This window comes from Vicugna pacos, chromosome 30 (genome assembly GCF_048564905.1).
Source record: "Vicugna pacos chromosome 30, VicPac4, whole genome shotgun sequence".
NCBI lineage: Eukaryota > Metazoa > Chordata > Mammalia > Artiodactyla > Camelidae > Vicugna > Vicugna pacos.
The window spans coordinates 7,995,167-8,019,665 of record NC_133016.1 but is presented as its reverse complement, the minus strand read 5'-3'; the positions used below and the strand labels follow the sequence as shown (position 1 = coordinate 8,019,665).

The 24,499-nt window shown below is 39.8% G+C and overlaps 1 protein-coding gene across 13 annotated transcripts in view; it reads left to right on the top strand.

Moving 5' to 3' along the window:
• The window catches only part of CDH7 (cadherin 7), a 286,378-nt gene that overhangs the window by 249,961 nt on the left and 11,918 nt on the right, over window positions 1-24,499 (top strand). For all 13 annotated transcript variants that reach the window (XM_072952079.1, XM_072952078.1, XM_072952086.1 and 10 more), the window contains 5 exons: window positions 6,146-6,399; window positions 17,383-17,519; window positions 18,748-18,869; window positions 19,510-19,627; window positions 22,294-22,545. In XM_072952079.1, the coding sequence (XP_072808180.1) occupies window positions 6,146-6,399; window positions 17,383-17,519; window positions 18,748-18,869; window positions 19,510-19,627; window positions 22,294-22,545 (883 nt within the window). The remainder of the gene's footprint in view (window positions 1-6,145; window positions 6,400-17,382; window positions 17,520-18,747; window positions 18,870-19,509; window positions 19,628-22,293; window positions 22,546-24,499) is intronic.

The following is a 24,499-nucleotide window of genomic DNA, read 5'->3' as shown; positions in this document are numbered from 1 at the left end:
AAATGTTTCTGCAATGATCCATAATACCTTTCTCAGGGTGCCAGTTCACCTACAGAGCACCAGATACTTTGTGTGCAATGGAAATAATCTATTTGCAAAATGTGACTATTTATATCAGGCACCGGAGAAGCAGCTGTGTTAAAGTATGATTTTTTGGAAGTTAAAATAATGACTCATAAAAATATAAAATGGACATGGAGACACCCAGTAATTTTTGACTGCTTGTTCTAAATTTGCTTTTACTTATTTTGCGAGTCTTCAAACAATTTGTTTGTCCATGGATTTTGTTTTTCTTTCTTTCTTCAGCAATCAGTGGATCTCTGTTATATCCGAGGCTTTTGTTGCACACTGGAGATACGTAAGGTTATATACTTGGCTTCTATCATAGATCTCAAAATCCAGCAAAGTAAGATATTAAAGGGACAGTGCCTTGTAGAGGACACCCACAGAGCTGGCGAAACTCCCAGAGCTCTTTTCTCCCTGGACCCCAAAACCTCTGTGAGGGCATCAGTTTGGGGCATTGTATATAAAAAAGCACTGGGAATGATCTTTCCCTTGCCTTCTTCTCTGTAAATAATAATACTAACATTGCCCAAATCCAGGTATAGGTTTTGTGATTCACAGAGACTTCAAGACAAGTCAAAGCTTCGCCTAGCTGATAAAATCAGTTGCAACTGTCAAAGCAAAATTTTCACTGGACAAAGTTAAACAGGTAAGACAGAGTTTAAGGATGTTGCAAAATTCAGTCTAAACTCAACTCGGGAACAAAAGGCCTGAAGAATTTTTAAGCACTGGACTGTCTGCATTTGTGTGTCTGTGTGTGTAATTGGAGGGGGCGGGGGCAGGTATAGATCGTGCTGCGTTTGCTTAACCCAAAGGAAAAGGAAATTTTCTTGGATTCTCAGGATAGAAGGTAGTTTTACAACTTGGAGCGAGATTCCTGTTGAAGGTTGACTGTAAGAAAAGGGAGGTCAGGGGCATGTACAGTTAGGAGGAAGCCTGTCTTAAGTCTGTCAAGTCAAGGGAAACACTGAAGCCTTCCTGAGCACAGCCCAGGGAAGGGAGAAAATAAAGGCCATAATGTGCTGTTCATAATAATGGCGTGTTTTGCTTTTGGAAAGTTCTTAGGGAATAACCTTTGAACTCTTACTCTATTGAAATATACAAATTGTTCTTGCTGACTTATCTTTCCCAAGGCTGTAGATGATTTCTCAGATTCTAGGTAGTAGATTTACTGACAGTAAAATAATCATAAAGGGAAAGTTGTGACTGAGGGCTGTTTTTCCATTGGTACAGCCTCACTGAAGCTGTTTACTTAGGAAAAATGGTTTATATTGATTTGATCAAGAAGTAGGGAGGATATTGAAAGCAGCAGAGTCTGCTTTGATCCAGAAGACATCTGCTAGCTCCAGAGAAAGAAAGGCTTTTAAAGATGATGGACGATGGTCTCTGTGCTTTTGTACAAAATCACCATTAAACGTGAGACACTAAGTATGTAGACAGGCATGTGTGCGTGCATGCACACATACACACGCACGCACACACACTAACCAGCCCCGGTGGCACCATGCCGTGGTTACGGGAACAGAATGGAGAATTTCCAGAAGGATGTAACTGGGATCAGTTCCTGAACTCGCCATCAGGGCAAGGGCCAAAAGGAGGTCATTGAGCTTAATGAGAGCAGATTTGGCTATTGACCAGAAGCCAAGCTATACAGAGAAAGAAAAATGCAGTGCAGTGATTTTACTAAATGAATTCAAGATTGTATTTTCACTTAGGTTTTACTACTGAGAAACCTAAAAATGGCAGGGGGGAACTGTTGAGACACCACTGTTTATGATCATTAATTTATTCTTAATCCAACAGATGGATATTATAAACTGACTTTGCCAAAGACAGAGGCCTAGGTGTCATGGGGGAAACAGAGACAAGACACAGTATTTACTTCCCATTTGATCTGCTTATATATAATCTAGCAGGAAATAATGGCACTAATAATAGAATAGTAACAGCAAATGCTTATACAGTGATTACACTGTATCCATCACTATTCTGGGTGCTTTAAATTTGTTAATAATTTACAGCAATCCTATTCAGTTGGTGAGGTAGGCAGGTACCTAAATGTGATCATGTCATTTAATCTAATGAGGCACTGATTGCTCTTAGAACTGGAAGAATGGCTGTGTGTTATAGCAGAAAGGGAACTGGGGTTCACACAGTGTGTCTGCCCCAAGTATACATAAATGTAGGGTTTTCACTGCTATTTAGTTTCAATAATACCAAACTTGCATCTTTTTAAATGCATGCTAAAGATGTGTGTGAAGTTTTTTTGTGTGAAGTTAGCCCTGTATAAATATAAAGAAGCTTTCTTATCAGTTAGGTAAGGAAGCGGGATGGGGTTGCACATAAAGAAGATGGTAATTGGTCTCCAGAAGATTTCCGTAAGAGAAATGGCAGGGTCACAGGAAAGAGCGATGCAAACGAAGGTGCCAAGTGCGCTGTTTATGGTGAATAGTTCATTGTTTGATTTTATTTTTTAATTCTTTTTTAAATTGAAGTATAGTCAATTACAATTTTAATTGTAGTCAGAAGAGTGGGAGGAAGAGGGGTGAGCCTCGAGTCTGCAAAGATAAGCCTCCATGATTTGGGGCTCCTTAGGCCAGGGACTGGCAGACAGCTGCCTGTGTGTTTCTGTACAGCCCGGGAGCTGAGGATGGTTTTACATTTTTAAACGATTGGAAAAAAAATGAAAGAAAGATGATGTTGCATGATACATGAAATTTATAGAGAATTCAAATTTCAGTGCTTATAAATGATGTGTTATTGTCACACTAGTTTACGTACATGTGGCAGAGAACATGGGGCCTGCAGAGTCTAATTATTTTCTATCTGGTCTTTACAGGAGAAGGTTGCCAGCCGCTGCCTTAGTTGTAATACTTGCTTTTTTAATCCTAAAGTTCATCATCCTTTGATGGCAATAAAATTCAACCAGCTAGTTTTATAGTTTAGGAAAGAAAATGTCAAACAAGCTGCTGTCTCTTTCAGTGTCTCTGACATAGATGTCACTTGACAGATGGAGAAGCAACTTTCTCCACTGCATCACGAGTTGGGTCCGAGTGACTAGAATTTGATTTCAGGTTCTGGCTTGCTCTTGTGGGCTGCATTGTGAACAGGGTTTTGGTCAAATTTCCAAATATATCGAGTCTGACGATACATCATTTCAAGTGTTGAATCTGCTTAAACATTACCTTAATCACCTTCCCTCTCCTTCTCCTTGTCTTTCCCCTGTTGTTATTTTAACTTTTTTCCCCTACGTATAGCCTTGCTCATTAAATCTAATAGTTACGGAATACATTGCTTATGTAGAAACCAGTAAGGAGACACAGGAATGAAAATTTTACTGCAAAAGCTTTTTCTTCAATTGGCTTCACAGTCTTGTCCCGCACACCCCACCCCTCCCTGAAAACTAGTCTGGCTTATTCTTATTTGCTCTGAAACTCATTTTGTGGGGCAGTTCCTTCTGTCTGGAATCTTGATTCATAGCCTTTCATGTGAATTCTTTTATTGCTCTATTTTCCTAATAGCTTTTCTGCAACCAATCATCACGCGCAATCCCGTGTCTCTTTATGACTTGGCGGCATCCAGATGTCTTTCCTGCGTGTTGTTGCCTTTTAGACACATTTAAAAATCCAAGTTGCCATAAAATAATTGCATTCATTTGTGCATAAAATGTTAAATGATTCTTTCATCAGCCAAACTTTGACTTCAAGACAGAAAGACATGCTGTCCCTTTTGGTAAAGCTGAGTGAACATTTTAAAAGTTGTTTTGGTTTTGAATTGATTGCAAAGGAGATGGTAAATGGGATTTTTAAAAAACATAGTCTATCTTACATAGACATAATAGATAAAAATAAGATTTCTCTCATAATTTGTCAGTTTTTTAAGTAATCTAAGAACAAAATGAATAGGTTTATATCCAAGTTCTGTGTATGCTTAGAGTCTCTAAATACATTTAGATGAATAAAAATGCTATGTTTTATTTTTAGCAGAATCCAAATGAAATATTGGGTTACATGTATAGGCCCAAGAAAATTTCAATGAGGAGGTCAAGTTTCTTACAAGAGGATTTGCATCACGGTTACCTGAAGAGCCTTTTAAAAATAAATATGCTTGTGACTCAGGCTGGATCTGTTGAATTGAAATCTTCTTGGAAGGGGCCAGGAATGTGTGAGGAAGTCCCCCTGAGTGGTTCTAAATCTCACCTTTGGTTGAGAACCATTGGGCTAGACGCATTTTTAGATAATAGACAAAAAAGAGTGGCCTCATAAAAGTGTCACTGAATTTGTTAATGAGGTGCTCTTGAAGGCACTGGGTACCACGTGCTCCAGCATTTTCATGTGAAACCTCAGATAAGAATTAAAACTTGATTTTCCCATAGTAATTACATGAAATTCTTTGTAGTCAAGAAGAACAATTAACTGGCTGTTTTCCTGCCCCTACCTTCTGCCTCAGCCATCTGGAGCCTCTGGGCAAAGGGATAGTTCAGTTTTCAGGCTCCTGAGGTTAGATACCTGCATTCTAGCTTTTTTCTAATTCAGCAAGAATTTATTGAGGCTTTTCAAAGAACCAAATTCAGAGCAGGCACTGCAAATGCTAGTGTTGAACAGAATAGTCTGGCGCTTACAGTCTACGGATGAGACAGATGCTAAGCAGATAAAGATTTCAGTAAGTGCTCTTTGGCCTCGATATTGTGAACCTGTTTTGAGTATTGGTTTATATATTTTCATATACAAAATTGACCAGACATGAGCTCTGGAATCTTTTCATGCACTATTTGTGTGGAAATACACACACACACACACACATAGTGTGTATTTTTATATTTTATGTATATATTTGTGCTTTATACTTTAAGTATATATGTGTCATATATATCATACATATATATACATAAGAGTATGTTGTATGTATATATAGTTCACGTTCATACAACTACAGTGTTTTATTTTAATTAGCATCATATCCGTCTGGGGTGAGTTGGAATGTACACGTACTTCCATGTGTGTACACACGTGTGCCCATACACATGCTGGATGAATTTAGGTTGCAGTTCTCAACATTACATTTTAGCCCATTTTTCTTATTGCTTTATTATTAAATGACACTTGAAAATGACAAGTAAATTATGCTTTATATTTGATAGTATTTCTGTCAGTTTCTTTACTTTCTAGAATTTTTGTTTTTACATCATTAAATGTAACGAATATTTTGGGACAGTTTTTCAGCAGTGAGACTGAGATGGAAAGCCCCAACAAGCTGGGACTCTGTGCCCCTTGCAGAAAGAGAAGCATGTTCTTGTCACAGCTTCCACGTGTTGGGTATATAATTCTTTCTTTTTTCACAGATGGTGCCTCACTAGTACAACATTAAGCTGCCCTTACAACTTTAAGTTACCATATGGCTTGACTTGGGTCACTGTTTTTGAGAAAAGTGATGGCATGTTAATTCTGTTGGAAAGTTGCAGAATACAGATTCTGAAATCTAACTGCCAAGCATCGAATATAGACAGAGAGCTAGTGTACCCCGATGGCGGGATGCAGAAGGGAGAAGGCGCGGGTGTTTCCGCAAGAAGAATCAGCTGTTTCCAGGCTGTACAAACTCAATGTGCCGCCTCTTCTGCTGCAGCTGCCTTTGGAGCACCTGAAAGTTTAGGATTGTCACGGAGTCCCCGAAATCATTGACAGTGACCTTTTAAATGAGAAGTTCAATGGAAAGCTGTATTTTTCTTCCTTTTAAACGTATACCCCTGGATAATGCAGTTAAATCACATGATGGAAGTATATCACCTTAATGTCCCTTATGGAAAATATTTTAAAATCCTATCAGTTGTCTTCCAAATCATATTCCAAAGGCCTGCGTTTGCCCACGCGATGGACTGCAGCAGAGTGGATTAAGTTTGCTCAAAAGTCCTTACCATCGTCTGTGAGCCAGAAAGCAGCAAGGAGTCTGACTGGCATTGTTATTTATTATTTTTATGCATTCTCATGGCTGAGTCCCTACTGCACTTATTGACATTCATAAACAAGGTTCTGCTTTGCTGGCTCTTTAATTGGCAATTTAATTTTCCAAACAATTTTCTTTACAGGACTTGGATTTTGAAGCCAAAACCAGTTACACGCTACGGATAGAAGCTGCCAACAAAGACGCCGACCCTCGCTTTCTAAGCTTGGGACCGTTCAGCGACACGACCACCGTGAAGATAATCGTGGAAGACGTGGACGAGCCCCCCGTGTTTTCCTCACCCTTGTACCCCATGGAGGTGTCGGAAGCCACCCAAGTGGGGAACATCATAGGCACCGTGGCCGCGCACGACCCGGATGCTTCCAACAGCCCCGTGAGGTAAGAGCTCCCCGCTCTCCTTCTCTGCACTTTTGCAAGGTGCCGTTTGCATCACTCACGTCTCCGTAGGATGATGCTTTTGGTTCGTGGCAAAGAAAAACCAGTATTTGTGTTTTGTATGTAGTTGTATGTAATCGAGCCAAAGCAGCAGAAGTGACACGGGATCAGAACAACTCAGCTTTTGACTCATTCAGACGTGTCACCTGATCATCCAGGGCCCCTGCTGTGTGGCAGGATTTGTGGGCATCCGTTATCATCCACAGGCAGAGCTGACGTTCCTGTCAGCCAGGGATCCTGAGCTCTTTCAGAACAAACTGTGTTCAGAGATGAAGTGCTGCGTGTCCTGGTCGCAGGATGAATGCATGTGGTGGGAAGCTAATTTTACAAACAGTTTAAATTAGGGACTAATTTTTAAACAAATCCTTTTTTACATTGGTTTATATGGATAGTATATGTTTGTTAGTTTATTAACTCCACTTATAGAAACTAAAATAATACCTTGTGTCTATATAAGGACTGTTTCAAAACGTCCTCTCAGCCGTCCTGTGGAGAGAGTAGACGCGTTGTTATAACCCTGCCTCTTGAAGGTGAACAGAATGATGATGTGTGAGCATCTCAAAACATCACGAGCTTTCAGTCCACACTTTTTACCTAGAGTTGACAGTCTGAGATCCTCACACGTTGTTGTGTATGCTTGTGTGTGCATGTGACAGTCTTTTTCAGTGAATATTTAATAATATTTAAGTGAGTAGATAGAATGTAACTGAAATTACACTATATTAGTGTCTTAATTTGGGTTCCTAAGTAACACTTTTCAATGTCATGGTTTGGATTTTGAGTCTGTAAATTACAAAAAAACAGTGAAGGTTTTATATTCAGGTTATGTTCAGCTTATAAGCTAAGCACAGATTTAACTTTTAGATTTAACTGATCTTTAGTAATGCTGAGTGCTTTTGAGCTAACTTCTGACTAAGTCTGGACACTGACTAGAGTGTCCTGAAAAACATACATTAGATAATGATTTTTAGGTAAGGAGAGCTCATAATCTTTCCTCTCCCTAAAATAATAAGCCTATTAGGCATATATAGTATATATTTATGTGTACATAGAGTGTAATATAAGTCATTATACACATTTAGTAGTAAACATTATTTTATTATTTATATATACATAATAATCAGCATATATATGTGTGTGTATATGTAATTAGTGCTCTCCTTTCCTCCTCTTCTATTTGACATTAATACCGTAGCCTGGTAAAAAATTGGTATGAAATAATTGTTATTCCAAAAATGAGGTCATACTCCTTGCTTCTCTGGTCCAGCAACTTCAGGCTATATGGATGGCTGTATTATTTTTAATGCAGTGATCGTAAACCATTTCTAAGAGTGTAAGCCGCTGTGCACTGGAGCATCTGTGAGTCATAGATGTTCAGAGGGAATAAGCCTGGCCCTGCTCCCTGTCACGCCCAGCCTTCACTGTCAGACGACTCCCGGACGTACGCTCAGCTGCATCCCCCAAGCCCTCCTGATGTGCACGAAGTTGGACCCGGGGTTTGTCGTAGCGCCGCGTCTGTCGTGGCGTACTGGTCTCCTTCCTCCGTGAGCCACCAGCCGCGGTCCAGTTGTGGTCTCAGCCCAGCGACTCAGGATAGTCTGACTTCTGCTGAAAGCACTTAATACGATGGGGGGAAAGGGAGAACGCTTTCATTGAAAGCGGGGATATGGGAAAAGAGAGACACAAATCCTAATTCAGTACTTAAAGGAGTGAGAGGATTTAAGAAAATTTTGATTTATTGTCTTGATATTTTTATCTTATTTTTAAAATTTTTTCTTCACCCATCCCATTGTGTATCATACTGTTAAAGCCTTTCAGAGTAAATATTTCACTTTTTATAGTATTTTACTTGGAAAACATACAGAATTACATACTGATTTAGGGAAGGAGAGAGAGTGGGGCCAAGTGGGGCGTGACTTGGGTTAGTGATGCAGTGAGTTTCATGTGGGCTCCTTGAAGCGCAGAGGTGGGAAGGGCCAGCGGCTGAACTCTGCTGATTTTGGAGGTGATTTGGGAGGTTTTTATCAATGAAAGAGCAGCTGGCCAGCAGGGGATGTCTGCCTCATGTTCATCTTCTTAAAACTCATAAACGTGACCTGAAAGTTCAGGTTAGTACTTCTTACATCCTTTTCTAATCTTGAAACCTCACAGAGACTTTGTTCAAAGTTATTTTGTGTGTATATATTTCTTTGGCTTTTGTAAAATTAACTTCTTGACTTACATTTTATGCTTGTATTCTTGAAAGATTCCTTGCCACTGTTTTTCACAAGGCCAGCACAATCGCTCAGCCTGCCCATTCACGGTATCTGTACGAGGCCAGGCTCCCTGAGTCGTGTAGTGCAGTGAGCTGATGAGTGCTCCCAGATGCACACATTCGCTGCGGGACTGGCTCTCTTCCCAGCACTGCTGTTCGCTGCGTGTCCTCGGAGATGTCACTTAGCCTCCTGAGTTTCCATATAACCCAGTAAAAAGGAAAACCAGGACTTATCTCTGCTCCAGCCCAGGTTTTTTTTTTTTAAGATTAAGTCAGAAAGGTAAAATAACTGATGCTCTAAACTGTCAATCACGGCTTAAGTATTAGGAAGTATTATCATCACACATTGCTGTGATTATCGTTTATTGTTTTCACGCCATTTTTATTTCAAGGTCAATGAAGCCAATGAAGGGAGACATATTTTACAAGTAGCTGCATTGGCTGAAGGTTTTGTATTCATACATTTTCCAACATACAGAAGATATTACATAGTCGTTTAATGGACATAAACGTGTTTGCACTGGGCACTCAAGTAACTGTCAGAATGTGAGCCTGCCTTGAGCAGATGCCGGTGGACGAGTGGATCACACAGTCTGAGAGGTCCTAGGAAAGTGAATCTCCAGATGGATATGGAACTGAAGGCTCTCAGAGTCATGTGAAGACTCACAGTTGGACGCTTTGTGCTTCTCCACCCCCAGCAATATTGTAGTTCTTAGAGGAATGGGAAAGCAGTATTTGTTTTGTTGTAATTGTTTAAAATTAGGCGAATAGTATTTGGACTGTAAAACAGCATAGGAAGTTGGATAATTAGTGTTTGAATTCACTGACGTTCTTTGTGGTGTAATACTGAACTCTAGCATCTGCCATTTACCCTGGGACTCTTTACTGATATGGGCAAGAGGTTAGAATTCTAGAAGGAAATACATTTACTTGCCTCCAGCAAGGTCAGTTGAGATCTTCCCACATTATCCATGCCTTGCCCAGCATATATATATATATATAATGTATATGTATATACACACACACACATACACACATACATATATATAGACTTTTTTTTTTACCTGCTCCACTGAAATACCAAATAAAAGCTCTGAGCACCTGCCCTTTCCTTAATAGAAGACGTGGGCTTCTCCATCACTGTTGGAACCTTGCCACTTGGACTGTTTAGAAGTGTAGTAACGATAGGTTGAAAGGTTAAATGAACCCAGAGCCCAGCGACAGGTCAGCATGTAACCCCTTTGTGAAATGTCACGTCTTCATTACGGCTTGCCTGCCTTCCAGAGAGCTTACCTGCCATTTCATTACACTTTGTCTTCCTCTTTTCTGATATGGAAACTGGAAGCCAACACTGGAAATGAGGTGCTACTTGAGATTACTTAGGAAAAAAAGAAGAGAATTTTTGAAAGCAGAAGTGGATCATTGAGGGCCCACGTGGTTCTGGCTTTTTGTTTTTAGGTAGTTGCTTACCATTTCAGAATATTTTGGTCTCAACTACCCACTGTCAGGCTTTATGTATTGAACTTGGAAGGACAGATTGCGTTCCACTGATTCTGATCATCTTTCTGAATGACAGAAACTTCACTTCTGTAACTTTCTCATCCAGTAAGGTGGTAAAAACTGTAAGAACAGCCTTGAGTCTAGAGGACTATTGATTCCCCATGTCAGTATCCGTAGACCAGTCGATGAATCAACATACGTTGATTAAGAACCTGCTTTGTGCGCGCCTCTGGGGAGAGTGCTGACGGGAAAGAGAAAGATGAATAAAACATTTCCTCTGACCTCAGGGAACGTACAATCTGGGTGAAGAAATAAGATCCCATAAAAGTTCAACAATACAAGGGGGGAAGGTGCCAGAGCTGTCCCGTGGCAAATTGTGAGATAAATACCAGTAATCACTCCGAGTTCACTGGACGTGAGCCCTCATCTGAAGGACTGATTGCATAAGCTGGGCTTTGAGGGAGGGCAGGATTCGGACAAGCCAAAAAAATTACGTAAGGTCTGTTTATGGTTTATGTAGTCCCGGCCTGAGAGTCTAGTGCTATGTTATGAAATCAGCACATCGATTTCTGGAGGCAGCACAGTAAGCCCGAAGTCCCTCTGCTTCAAATAGCCAGGGAGTTGAAACGTGGCATTATTACAAATAAGATGAGATGTGAAGAAGGGGGATTCAGAAGTAAAAGAGATCATTTTCAGTTCTAGCAATCTAAATACAAAACTCTAGGTGTATTTATTATAGGGGTGATAATAATGTTTACCTGCAGGCTCTTCTGGCATCCCCGGCATGGTAGGTCCTCAGACCAAAGGTGATACAGTTGTATCAGATGCTGTGTTAGGCAGTGTGGTAGTATGAGCACATGCGGGGGGTTTGAATAATTCAGTGTGTATTTTTTAAGTAGCTTGTATACATGCCCATATTTCTACATATTATTTTACTCTGAATTATTTGTAATTGTCTCACAGAATGAAAGGGAAAGTTGAACAGCCAGTCTTCAGAAAAGAGAGGAGTGAGGTTTCTCTAGAAATACGAGTATCAAAAGTAAGCAGTCTCTTCTGAATGCGGCTATGGGGTGAACTGCTGGGAACTCTCTTCCTTTTTTCCCCCCTTCCCCTGGCTCTCTGTTTAAGGTTCACATTTCTTGGGAAGTGTTTTTGGCCTGTCTTAGGACGAGTGTCTCTCTCTTGCCCAGGAAGCTCTGGGCGTCTACATTGTGAGTCCCTTCCAGATTGCATGAGATTGGGAAGGTCAAAATCCCCAAAGGAAAACTGAGTTGCCGTCATCAGAAAAAGGGGATGAGGATGCAGACAGTGGCATCGCTAAGTACTGAACTCAGTAGTTTAGTGTGAAGTAATTTATTTCTCATTAAAGCCCTGTAAGGCAAGCATTAACATTCCCTTGTTATACATAAACATGGCCCCAGTCACATAGTTAGAAAATATGGTTCCAGGATTTTAGCAAATTTTGTATCAAAACCTGTACAGTGCCGGCAGCAACACACACGTACACACACACGCCTACATTTCTTAAGAGATTAAGGTTTCAACTCAAGTGATTCAGCTATTTCTATGGATCAGATTTATTGCTTAATTTTTTTTATTGGAGTACCGTCAGTTACTGTGTCAAATTTCTCATGTACAGCAGTGTCCCAGTCATGCATATACGTACATATATTTGTTTTCATGTTTTTTTCATTAAAGGTTATTATAAGATATTGAACATAGTTCCCTGTGCTATATAGCAGAAACTTTTTTAAAATCTATTTTTACATATAGTGGCTAACATTTGTAAATCTCAAACTTCTAAAGTTATCCCTTCCTACCCCCATTCCCCCAGTAACCAAAAGGTTATTTATTATGTCTGCGAGTATGTTTCTGTTTTGTGGATGAGTTCATAGTGTCCTTTTTTTTTCCTTTTTTTTTTTTTTTTTAGATTCCACATATGAGTGATATCATATAGTCTTTTTCTTTCTCTTTCTGGCTTACTTCACTTAGAATGACTATATCTAGATCTATCCATGTTGCTGCAAATGACATTATTTTTTATGGCTGAATAGTATTCCATTGTATAAATATACCACAACTTCTTTATCCAGTCATCTGTCGATGGACATTGAGGTTGCTTCCATGTCTTGGCTATTATATATAGTGCTGCTATGAACATTGAGGTGCATGTATCTTTTCAAATTAGAGTTCCCTCTGGATATATACCCAGAAGTGGGATTGCTGGATCATAAGGTAAGTCTATTTTTATTTTTCTGAAGAATCTCCATACTGTTTCCATAATGGCTGCACCAGGCTACATTCCCACCAGCAGTGTAGGAGGCTTCCTTTTTCTCCACACCCTCTCCAGCATTTATCGTTTGTGGACTTTTGAATGATGGCCATTCATTGATGCTTATTTATTACATTATCTTTGCCAGCTGGGGAGTAGCACTGATATGTTTGTGTTAATCTAGCCTCACCCACCTGCATATCCTGTTTATGGATTTGACATGCGTGTCAGTAGCGGGGTGATAGGTATGCTATTGTGAACATGAAGACTGTTTTAATCGACCTCCATAGCTTATCCAGCAGCGGCATTGATAACTACAGGCATTTATTAGGGAATTCGTTTTGTTGCAGATGTGTGGAACACTGAGGACACACACATGTATAAGATGTGGTCTCAACCCACTCATTGTGTAGCTGTAGGAGAGATCTCATGTGAAAACTTATTTTTAAAAATCCAGGGTTCAACCTGGAAATGAGAAACCATCTTGTAAAGTTTTTCCTCATTTTGCAGATGAAGAAACAGAAGAGGACACATGGTGAATGAAAAGCCCAAATTAGTAACAGTAGGTTTGTTGTAGGGTCATGGCTATAAATATTGCCTCTCAGTGCCCAGTCTGTGGTTCATGGTGTGCAGCTCAAGGAGCATGTAGGAAAGCCCACGGGTCATACATGCTACAGGCTTTCTTAGAAAGGCATGATTTCTGATGGGACTGGAAAGGTTTGGTGCTTTAATGCTAAAAGATTATCTCCTGGAATAGTAAGACTAAATAATTGGAAGGAGGAAAAACGGGAGTCCAGGAGGGCCAATGTGAGGAAAGGCAGAGAAATGGAGATGCATGTGATATGATCATTAATCAGGTACTACATCCATGTGACTGCCTTAAGAGTTTTAGATGGAGCAGTGGGAAAAAACATGAAAAGAGGCTCAATTCTAGAGTTGTCGGTAGCAGAGACTCAGAGCTCATCTCTAGGTAATGTGTCTTATACCAGAAGGATGGCTCAGACAGGCACGGTTCTCAATCTTGGCTCCATCAGCAACCAACTGTGAGACTTTAAAGCCCCAGTGCTGAAATATAGCAAAAATGGTACCCGTTACCCGAGCTGGAAATTGTGCTTGGCTGGTAGAAACAGACCTTTAACATAAGTGACTTAACCAATGAGAAGCCTGGAGCCAGCACTTGAAGACTGACAATTTGGCAGGAAATGTCATCAAGAGCTTGGCTTCTTATATCAGGTACTCATCACCTCGTAGTTACAAGATGGTTTTTGAATTGCTTTCCATTGCTTTCATGTCCTGGGTGAGATGGAGAGGAAGGGGCAAAAATCAAATGCCAGCTGAATTAGCAATGCTCTCCTATCCTTTGGGGAGTTTTTCAGTGATGCTCAACCAAACAACTTTTTTTTGTATCTCATTTAGTGAAACTTAGACATAAGGATGCTGCATCTGCAGGGAGGCTAGCAAGTGTAGTTTTTTCAGCGGGACACATGGCTGCCTCTAATGAAAGCCAGCTTCTAGTAATAAGAATTAAGGGCATATGGATATTAGACATGCAAATAAACATCTCTGTCACACACGACCTTACAGAGCTATTTTGAGGATTAGGGAAAAAATGCAAACTGTGTTTTAAATTCTCACTGTATGTCGAAGGAAGGGGTAGTTTCGAGGAAAGTTTAGTGAATCTGCTTTTAGATATACTGAGCTTTAGCTGAAGAAGTTGCCAGCATGTGGAGTAGTTTATGAAATGTCAGGGAAAGGATTGAGGCTGGATACTGAGATTTGGAGGTGTCCGTGTAATAAATGGATAAGGCAGAAGCTTTAACTGCTGGTGCCGCGGAAATACGGAAGTGATCTCTCTCGTCGGTCACTCCGACATGCAGTGAAAGAGGACGGGTTCTTTAGGCTGTAATTTACAGAAACTAGAGGGACGCTTGTGAGAGGACACACCAGTGACTGCAGCAGACACTGCGTTAAAGAGAACTTCGGGTCATGATGAGAGAACCACCACGCCTGTCCTTGCTGTTCAGCCTCTGGCTGGCAACTGTGTGTCTCTGTCCTTAGTCCCACAGATGCAGAGATACAGAGAGTCTGCTGCGCTGAACTTTGCAGGGCCTGCCTTCTCTCCGGGCTCACTCAGCCCCCCCAGGTTCCAGTTTAGACTGCCCCTCTCACCCTACAGAGCGCCCAGATTTTCCTGACGTTGCTTGTTCTCAGGTGACTTTATATATTAGCTCATGTCCCACACATACACTCTAGCTTTCTGCATGGTCCTGAGGCGCTGGTAGAAAACAGGAACCCCTTTATGCTGGGTGATCGCACGTCCTTGTGATTAAGAAATACAGTGACCGCTGTGATTGTCCTCGACAGCTTGTCTGCTTCTGGTCCTGACCAAGGTTTCCATCTCTTCTCAGGCCAGGACTTCATTCTCTCCCCAACCTGCCCCAGTTCCCTTCATCAGATGTGAGGATAGCAATTTGTTGGTTTCCTCCCAAATACTTATTATGAATTGCTGTCTTTAAAAATATTTTGTTCGTGCACTATACTTCCTGAAATAGAGCTTCATGCAGGTGCTCAAGAATAATTGCTGAATGCATGAGAATGAGTGAACGGGAGACAATGTCAGAGTAATTCTCAAATCACCAATTATATATATAATAATGTATTATTATATATATAAATGTTTCTGTAAATCTAAAACTATTCTTGAAAAGTCTATTAATTAAAAAAAACACACAATAAAGCTACATTAAAAAAAAAAAGAAACAAAGAAGTGAGCAGTGGCTTTGACAATATGGACGCCAAGGATGAACTTGACCCAAATGGAGGAAATTTGTTTTTTAAAATAGAAAACACACCTTTTTGATTCACCTAAAGCTGTATAGATGGAAAGGGATCTAAATCCAAGGGAAAAACATTGTTGAGAAGGTCAGCAGATGGAACGTACAGCGTAAGTAGCATGGTTTGATCTGGATCTGAATGAAGACACTTTGCAATAACGCAAGGATGGTAAGCAGAGGGGATGGGGAGAGACAGCAAGATTTCTTTCTCCTCTCACATTGTCATGGAGCGCAGATCCCAGAGGTGGGGGTGAGTATGTTTTGTCCTGCCATTGCCATTTTCAAACTATTTAATTTTCCTTTTCGTTCAAAACTCTCAATTCTTTTGCAGAATGCATCATCAGACTTTACTCAAAAATCTTTCATGCTGCTATCAAGCACCAGACACCCAGTGTTCACCCATGATTTGTTGAGGGTTTTAGTGCCCAGAGTGTTTCTTCCCACCAGCATGATGGCATGATGCTTAGTGGCTGATTCAGCCACACCCACGACCCATCAAACTCGTTAGCCTCTCATTTGCTTGGTCTTCTTGACTTCACTGATCTCTTTGCTACAATTTTGTCAGATTCTTATGAGCCTTGGCTTGTTAACTCTCATAGATTCACTGCTGTTGAAAATCTACTTCAAGCATCTCATCCTGTCTGCTACCTCCCACGCCAGCAATTCTGCATCCTGATAAAGTCCTACCCCCTACTGATGCTGCCAGAATCTTCTCAATGTCAGTCTGCCTTCTCTTACTTCCTCAGTGCTCCCTTACCAGCGTAGAGCCCGTGGGCTTTCATTATCATCGCTGTCCGCCTTACCTCCCTCTCCTTTCACTGTCCAGGACTGGTTTAACCCAACCCTCTGCTTTTTATGTATCTTTGAGCCCATAGATGAGAACAGAGCAAGACACACGGATGGGATGACTGGTTTCACATTACATTGATGGACGTGAATCTCAAGGGAAGTCCACAATGCTTAGCTATTCCACTCTACTCTCTCCAGTGCATATATTTTTGTCTTGTCTGAAAAATGAATTCTCTTCTCAAACCACCTTCTCCTGTCTTAGCTGATAACCTTGTCTCCTGTGCCATCAAGAAAACAGAAGCCGTCAAAAAATAACTTCTAATATTCTCCACATCCAGACACACATTACTGTGCAAAGACATTATTTATTGGTTTATGGTCAGTTTTTTCTAACGTTTTCTTCTATTTTCTCTTTTCATGTTCCTTGGATTTGTAATATAGCAGACTCTGAGGAGATGATGCCATTTCATAATAACTGAACTACTTTGGAAACAAAATTCTTTCTTAAATTAAGTGCATGTTTATCTGTTTGTTCTTTTGTTCATTTGTTTAATTGTTTTTAAATGACCAGTCCTTATTTCACCCAACTAGAAAGACTGTAAGGGGCATTTGCAGGTTGTCATTAATGAGGGAAGGGTGAATTCTGTGTATTTAACCAAAAACAGCAAAATGGAATAAGAATTCAAGGGGAGCAGTAATTTTCACTAATATTTGGATAGGAGATATTTTGCGAAAAGACTTCTACACACCAAAATATTTGTGTAATTTGAGGGGTTCTACTTTGAAACATATCTCTGGAATCCTGGTCAAGACCCCTGAGTGAGAAATTTAAAAAGATTAGTATCAGTCTGGTGTTAAGACAAAAGATGTTACTAAGTATATTTGAAATGGGTCAGATGTCATGTATGTTTAGAAGGTCTACATATATTTCATTTCATCATGACCAGGGCTACTCGATCTATTGTAAATGGTTTTTAGGAGCCAACGTAATAATAAAATAAAATCGAAGTTTGTAATGGCATATTCAAGTCCACCGTGAAGATAACTTTATTATGTTCATTTTGTACTGTTGGACAGAAAAGCAAAGAGATTACTGGCAAGTTCGGGATGTGAATCAACTAGAACACTGGTGAAATTTTAAACTAGGGGTATTTTATGTAAGTATGACGGAGCATGGAGTCAGCAGAATTTGGCAACTGGCTGTGCAATTAATGAAATAGATTTAGCAAATGATAAACATACGAGTTGACTTTTTAATTTTTTTAATATTCAATTAGGTATTCAATTGACAGAAACACAGACTTGGAGAGATACTTCAACATTGATGCCAACAGCGGAGTTATCACAACCGCCAAATCTTTGGATCGAGAGACAAATGCTGTTCATAACATCACAGTCCTCGCAATGGAGAGCCGTAAGTTGTAAGATTTAACATTAAATTAGGTTGGAAGACACTGAGAGTGTATGAAGCATCCTCTTGAGTTTATAATTTCAACTTGAATTTCATTAGGTGCTTATTTGAATTAAGCAACATTTTGAAAATCCCTGATTTCAAGCTGGGAAATACATTCATATTCACTAACTTTATTTGCTACTCACAAAGCTAATGGCAAGAAGGTACCGCAACATAATGGGCCTGAGTTACCCTCAGAGGGCTTCTTGTTTTGTGATCGTGTCTGCATTTATGCTGACAGAGAACTGGTCATATAGCCTACACAAAATCGTAAACTGGTCTCTAACCAAGACACTCAGTTTTGTAAGTTCTGATATGGAACTAATTTTAGTCTCTGATAAGAAAAGTGTTGAAAGAACAATGCATAATTATATTGTATGCATGTTACATACATTTATCATACAGTAAATAAACATGGAGTATGCACATAATATATACATATATTCATACAAAAATGAGCTGTAGCATCAAAGAATATTGAAATTTATGGCTTACTTGTCACTCGTGTGTGTACGACTTTTGGATCAGAATTTCTGTTTCTCCCTTTAAAGTCTACAATATTATGATTCTGGATTTTATTTGAGGTTTGGTCATTCCCTTATTAGATTTGTGCTTTCGAGAGGTAAACATTTTTGTTTGATTCTGACTGTTTTCAACGTGGGTTTCCTAAGTAAAGCAGCATTGGTATAACAGCTTCACCCTGAGTACCAGCAGCCCTCGGAGATGCTGCAGGTTCTGGTCCAGCCCCCACGGTAAAGCGAACATCACAGCAAGCCTTGTCACACAGAGGTTTTGGTTTCCCAGTGCACGTAACAGTTACGTTTACACTACATTATAGTCTGTTATATGTGCAGTAGCATCCTGTCTTAAAAAAAAAAAGTTCACACCTTAATTAAAATGCTTATTGCTAAAAATGCTAACCATCATCTGAGCTTTTAGCAAGTTAGAGTAGGAACATCAAAGATCACATATAATAAAGTTCGAAATATTAGGAGAGTTATCCAGATGGGACAGAGAGACAGGAAGTGAGCAGGTGCTCTTGGAGAAATGGGATGATTGACTTGCTGGATGGAGGGTTGCCACAAAGCTTCAGTTGGTAAAATGTGCAGTATTTGTGAAGCACATTCAAGGGATGCACACTAGGAACGAGGTGTGCCTGTAAATGATGAAACGTTTTCCTCTCTGTTAGAGAATCCATCTCAGGTAGGACGAGGCTACGTGGCCATCACGATCCTCGACATCAATGACAACGCCCCCGAGTTCGCCATGGACTACGAGACCACGGTCTGTGAGAATGCCCAGCCCGGCCAGGTGAGCGGCGCCGGGACCCCCAGCTCCTCGGGGCTGACTTCTTTAAACCTCCCCGGCCGCCGTGGCCTTTGCAATCCTGCCAGCTTTCAGGTAAACTGTAATCGGCGTGTTTCAGCAAAATGAACTCTTTGATGTGCAGCATAAACTAATATTAAAGGAACTTTTAAATTCCAGCTTCAGTGGGATGATGACAATGCCTCGGGAAGAAAAGGTAATAAATGCTGTAAAAGCCGCGGTAAGCGGTTCAGGGCTGAGGCTGTTTCAGGGAGGAAGTGTGCTGAGCTCGACGGGGCTGCTTCCTCCGTGACGCGGTGGCCCTACGTCCCTTGAAGTCCTAACAACTAAGTGGAGTGTGATCTCGATGAGCTTTCTTCTCATCTGTGTTGGCACTGTCTTGTGCTGTTTGCTGGCATGGAACAGTCAGCCGCTTATTTCTGCGGTTCGCAAAAGTAAATTCAAACATGAATTTTGAAAAGGCCATGATGTGATTTTCAGAGCCCTTTTGAGATTGGGTTCACGCTAGGGCACCTGACCCTTCCCTCCCTGCTCATTCAGGAAGATGGATTTATTATGAGGTGGACATTTGCTGTGTAGCAGAGCACATCAACATGCTGCCACGCTGGACTCCCTCTCTCCCCAGGTTATCCAGAAAATCAGTGCTGTTGACAAAGACGAGCCATCCAACGGGCACCAGTTTTATTTCAGCTTAACAACCGACGCAACGAATAACCACAACTTTTCACTGAAAGACAACAAAGGTAAGGTTAACTTGTGTCACCAGCAAGGACATTAATTACAGGGCAGTGAGCCCCTCAGGTAATTTTTATCAGTGGATTTGCTGTCATGAAAAAGAAATGGCTCCTTAAGTCATTTTAGGCCTAAATCCAAAGAGAGGGGAAGTCAGATCCATCTCTCTCTGTCTTTCCTTCTGGACATTTGCTTCCTTATTTGTGTACCATCCAGGGTCTCGGATCAGTTGAGGGCCAGCCAAATGCCTTCATAAGGATGATACTCCCTACGTGTACCTTCAGGAAAATCATTGGACTTAACACATTTCAACCTAAATCAACTTACTATGTTCAATGCCAGCATCAGTTATTCTTTTATTTTTAATATAAAAATATAATCCATGCAAAATAATCACAGATATGCCCTTGATGCCAAAAAAATATAAAAAGAATAGAATCCCCTGTCATCCCCAATATCCCATGTCTCTGCTTCAAAGGTAAACACTCCTGAATGTCATTATGGAAACATTTTTACAAACACCTGTAGGTAGATTCTGGTTTTGCTTAATTTTATATATGCATATATAGATACTTACAGAGACTGTATATAGAGAATTGTAAAAACTTCTAAGGGAAGCTTGAGCACCTGCTGTTTATTATCTTAATTTTGAATATTCTTTTTCTTTCTCTCTGTACACAGAGAGAAGAGTGTTCCCCAACGATACAGAAAATGTAATTCTTCCATTTTGAATGTGTGAATCAGGTTTCAGAAACTTAGTTGTACATTTTGGCTTTGTAAGTCCAATCTGGCTTATCTAAAAAGACTTGCTCTCAGAAGGTGGACATCCTAGTGCTTCTGCCCGAAGCCATCACCTATTTTAGTGCAGAAAATCCAACTTTGGCCTCAGAAATTCAATCTGAAAATAATAAATTGTTCTGATCCCGCTCTCTGCTTAAAGAGAACACTGTCTTTTCCCCTTAGTAACAAAAAAGGAAGTGCAAGCTCTTTGTGGGTAATCCCAAACTCTCTGACTTAAGCATAGCTGGAAAGGGTTAAGTCTCAGCCCTTGCATCCATCCAGCACAAAGGCAGACGGGAATGCATACCAAAGAAGGGTATGAAGATTTCCCACACGTATCATTATCCAGCGCCGCCATGGTGGTTGGACAGCATGGTTGCACTCAAACGCCTGGATTTTCAGGGCATTCACACAGCCACGCAATGGAAACATTTCCCCAAGTCAAGCCCAGAGCTCCCTCGCCTGTAGGAACCTTGGAGGAAAGCCTAAGGTAGAGGAAGAAAGAACACCAATCCATTTGCTGGCTTCCAAGCACATACAGAACATGATGAATTTCCTAATCTCTTTCCGGAACACAGAAATACTGCTATAAATTTAAAAATCACATAAAGCAGACATCGGGCATTTTAGCACATGCTCCTCAATGTGTCATGTGTGTGTGTTATTTGATGTTAGGCATGTTAGATTACAAATCAAAACTTTAAAAAAACCTTTGTGTATCAGATCATAAATAGGGATAGTACCTGAATGGTTGGGAGGTGGAAACGTAGGGGGCGATGTGTTTGTTAATCCCATAGAAACACACTCACGACAGTATCCTTCCACAACTCCCTGTGTACTTTTTTAATGAACACCTCTTGAATTCATTTTAAAATAAAAGGTTTGTTTACATAAAAACCTACCAGCTGGAATCTGAAAATCAAACACTTTTCTTCCTGCCACATCTGTAATCGCAGTGTGCTTGCTGTGGTGTTTGAGAGAGCATGGATTTCAGCTTGTCTCTTTCATTAGTCTTGTTAATTCTTTCATGATGACATTGGATAAATATCTTTTTGACAGCTTGGAAAGGAGATACATACTTAAGAAAACAAACACTGGATGAAACTGTGGTCCTTCTTTTCTACTGTATTTTCATGAATTGCTGTAAATTTAAAGAATCACATAAATTCCATAATTAATTAAGACAAGTTAACTAGACATTATTAGTAGATTAAAAATCTATTTCTGATATAGAAATCAGTTATGTGAAACACACTTATTGATCACTGCTAAAAGTTTCATAATTATTATAATTGTTTAAATGGGATGGAATATTGAATATAAATTAAACCCAAATGACCTATTTTATCACTGACAAAATGTTTACATACAGGGTGTTTTGGTAAGGCTGTGTACCAACATGGATCTTAAAAAATTATATAATAATTCCTCTTGAATATCTCTGCGTACTCATTTTAATTTAAACTAGAGTTTAGTATTTTACTTGTTTCTATATTGAGCTGGGAACTTGTTAAAGAAAGGATGGGTTGGAAGTTTTACCTATGCTATCTGAGGACTGCAGAAATATTTAATGTATTTTTTATCATCCTCTCTATAAGGATATGGTTTGAATTTCAAGATTAATAAGAAGGTATACTATATGTAATTTTTACAGAGTTGCAGGTAATACAATAAATGATGTATAAACACTTTCCTACTCAGTTTTACTTTATAACTTTCTTTGGTTATAACTGTTAGCACTACGAAAGTGTAATAAGGTGTATTCAAATGAACCAATATTTGGAAATATGGCTTAATGCCAAAAAGAAGCTAAATGGAGTGACTTAAACTAGATACAGTTTGGCAGGACAGATTCCATCAGCAATCTTATGTTGCACATCTGCTTCCTTTATCCTAGACAACACAGCCTCAATTCTCACCAGGAGAAATGGCTTCCGGAGACAGGAGCAGTCTGTGTATTACCTGCCAATCTTCATCGTGGACAGCGGATCACCCTCCCTCAGCAGCACCAACACCCTTACCATCCGTGTCTGCGACTGTGACGCCGACGGGGTAGCCCAGACCTGCAACGCCGAAGCGTACGTCCTCCCCGCCGGCCTCAGTACCGGAGCCTTGATCGCAATACTGGCCTGCGTCCTGACGCTGCTGGGTAGGTACTGCTTCAGCGCCTGCGCTGTGAGCATCGATCAAGACTTTTCTCTTTTTTGTTCCTTTTCATCCCTTTTGAGAACACAGGCAAATATTCTAATTCCTGGTATTTTGCTTAGAGAGCAGTCTGTGATCAGCAGCCACACTTTCCGGTGGGTGTACTTAAAATACAACTCAGGAAAATGATCAGTTTCATTTTTAAAACAGCAGTGAAGGTAAATGGCTGATGTTTAAAATCGAATTTTTTTCAAGATTAAAAAAAAATTTACCTTATCCCCCAGCTGTTTGCTTTAGATTACTCTGCAGGGGAGTTATATTAGACTAGAAAGAATCTTTTTCTGTGTTGTTCTGATAATAGGCATATTTTAGAAATGATGGCCTTGAGTGAAGTCTGTAATATTTAATTTCTTTAAAAAAAGACCTGAAGCAAGTATGGTATAATGTTAAGATTTGATAAAGCCAGATGTTAAGACATGAATGTGCTTTATACTAGTTTCTGTTCTTGCCTGTGTGTTTGAAATACATCTTAATAAAAAGACCAATGAATATGGGAGCTTAAAAAAAAAAGAAATGGTTTTATATCCCACTTCTTTTCAGAAAAGATTTAAGGTGGATTTGATCATTACCTGCAAATTTTAAGAGATTGAAATTTCAGCAGTGCAAAATTTCCCAAGAATGTACTTTTCCATGATTATTTTATTATGTGGTTAAATTAGATTTATAACTCATAGTAGAACTGCAGTTTTATAAGAGATTATGCAGCATCCTTTTAAAAACTGGGAAGCATCCAATGTTAGTACTAGGTAATGGGTGTGTTCCTTAACTGTGTCCTGTGAAAGCACCGTGTAACTTCCTACAGCAAGGACAGCAGGCATCTAATACTGTGTCTGGGGCTGTGCTGTTATGTGTTCTTGGGGTTCAGTATAATTTGTAAATCCAGTTATGTTTTGGTAAAAGAATAATTTAGCAATGCGAGTCATAATTGTATGACGTTTAAAAACAAAATTTATGGAATTATGTAAAACCTAGCTTTTATTACTGCCTCCAGCATACACTAGTTCTTCACTAGGGGAGTATTCATTCTTCTAAGGCTAGCTTCCTTTTTTCTTTTTTTTTTTTTAACAGCACACTGTCCCAGTCATACATATACATACATATATTCATTTTCATATTCTTTTTCATTAAAGGTTATTACAAGATATTGACTAAAGTTCCCTGTGCTATTCAGAAGAAAAATTTTAAATCTGTTTTTTTATATAGTGGTTAACATTTATAAATCTTAGACTCCCAAATTTATCCCTTCCCACCCCCTTTCCCCGGTAACCATAGGATTGTTTACTATGTCCACCAGTCTGTTTCTGTTTTGTACATGAGTTCATTAGTGTCCTCTTTTTTTAGATTCCACATATGAGTGATATCATAGGATATTTTTCTTTCTGGCTTACTTCACTTAGAATGACGATCTCTAGGTCCATCCATGTTACTGCAAATGGCATTTTAATTTTTTTATGGTTGAGTAGTATTCCATTGTATAAATACACCACAACTTCTTTATCCAGTCATCTGTCGGTGGATTGCTTCCATGTCCTCGCTATTGTATATAGTGCTGCTGTGAACATTGGGGTGCATGTGTCTTTTTGAATTAAGAGTTCCCTCCAGATATGTGCCCAGGAATGGGATTGCTGAAACATAAATAAGTCTATTTTTAGTTTTTTGAGGAATCTCCATACCGTTTTCGATAATGGCTGCACCAAAGTACATTCCCACGGACAGTGTAGGAGGGTTTTCTTTTCTCCACAGCCTCTCCAGCATTTATCATTTGTGGACTTTTGAATGATGGCCATTCTGACTGGTGTGAGGTGATACGTCATTGCAGTTTTGATTTGCATTTCTCTGATAATTGGCAATAGTGAGCTTTCTTTCATGCATCTATTGGCCATTTGTATGTCTTCATT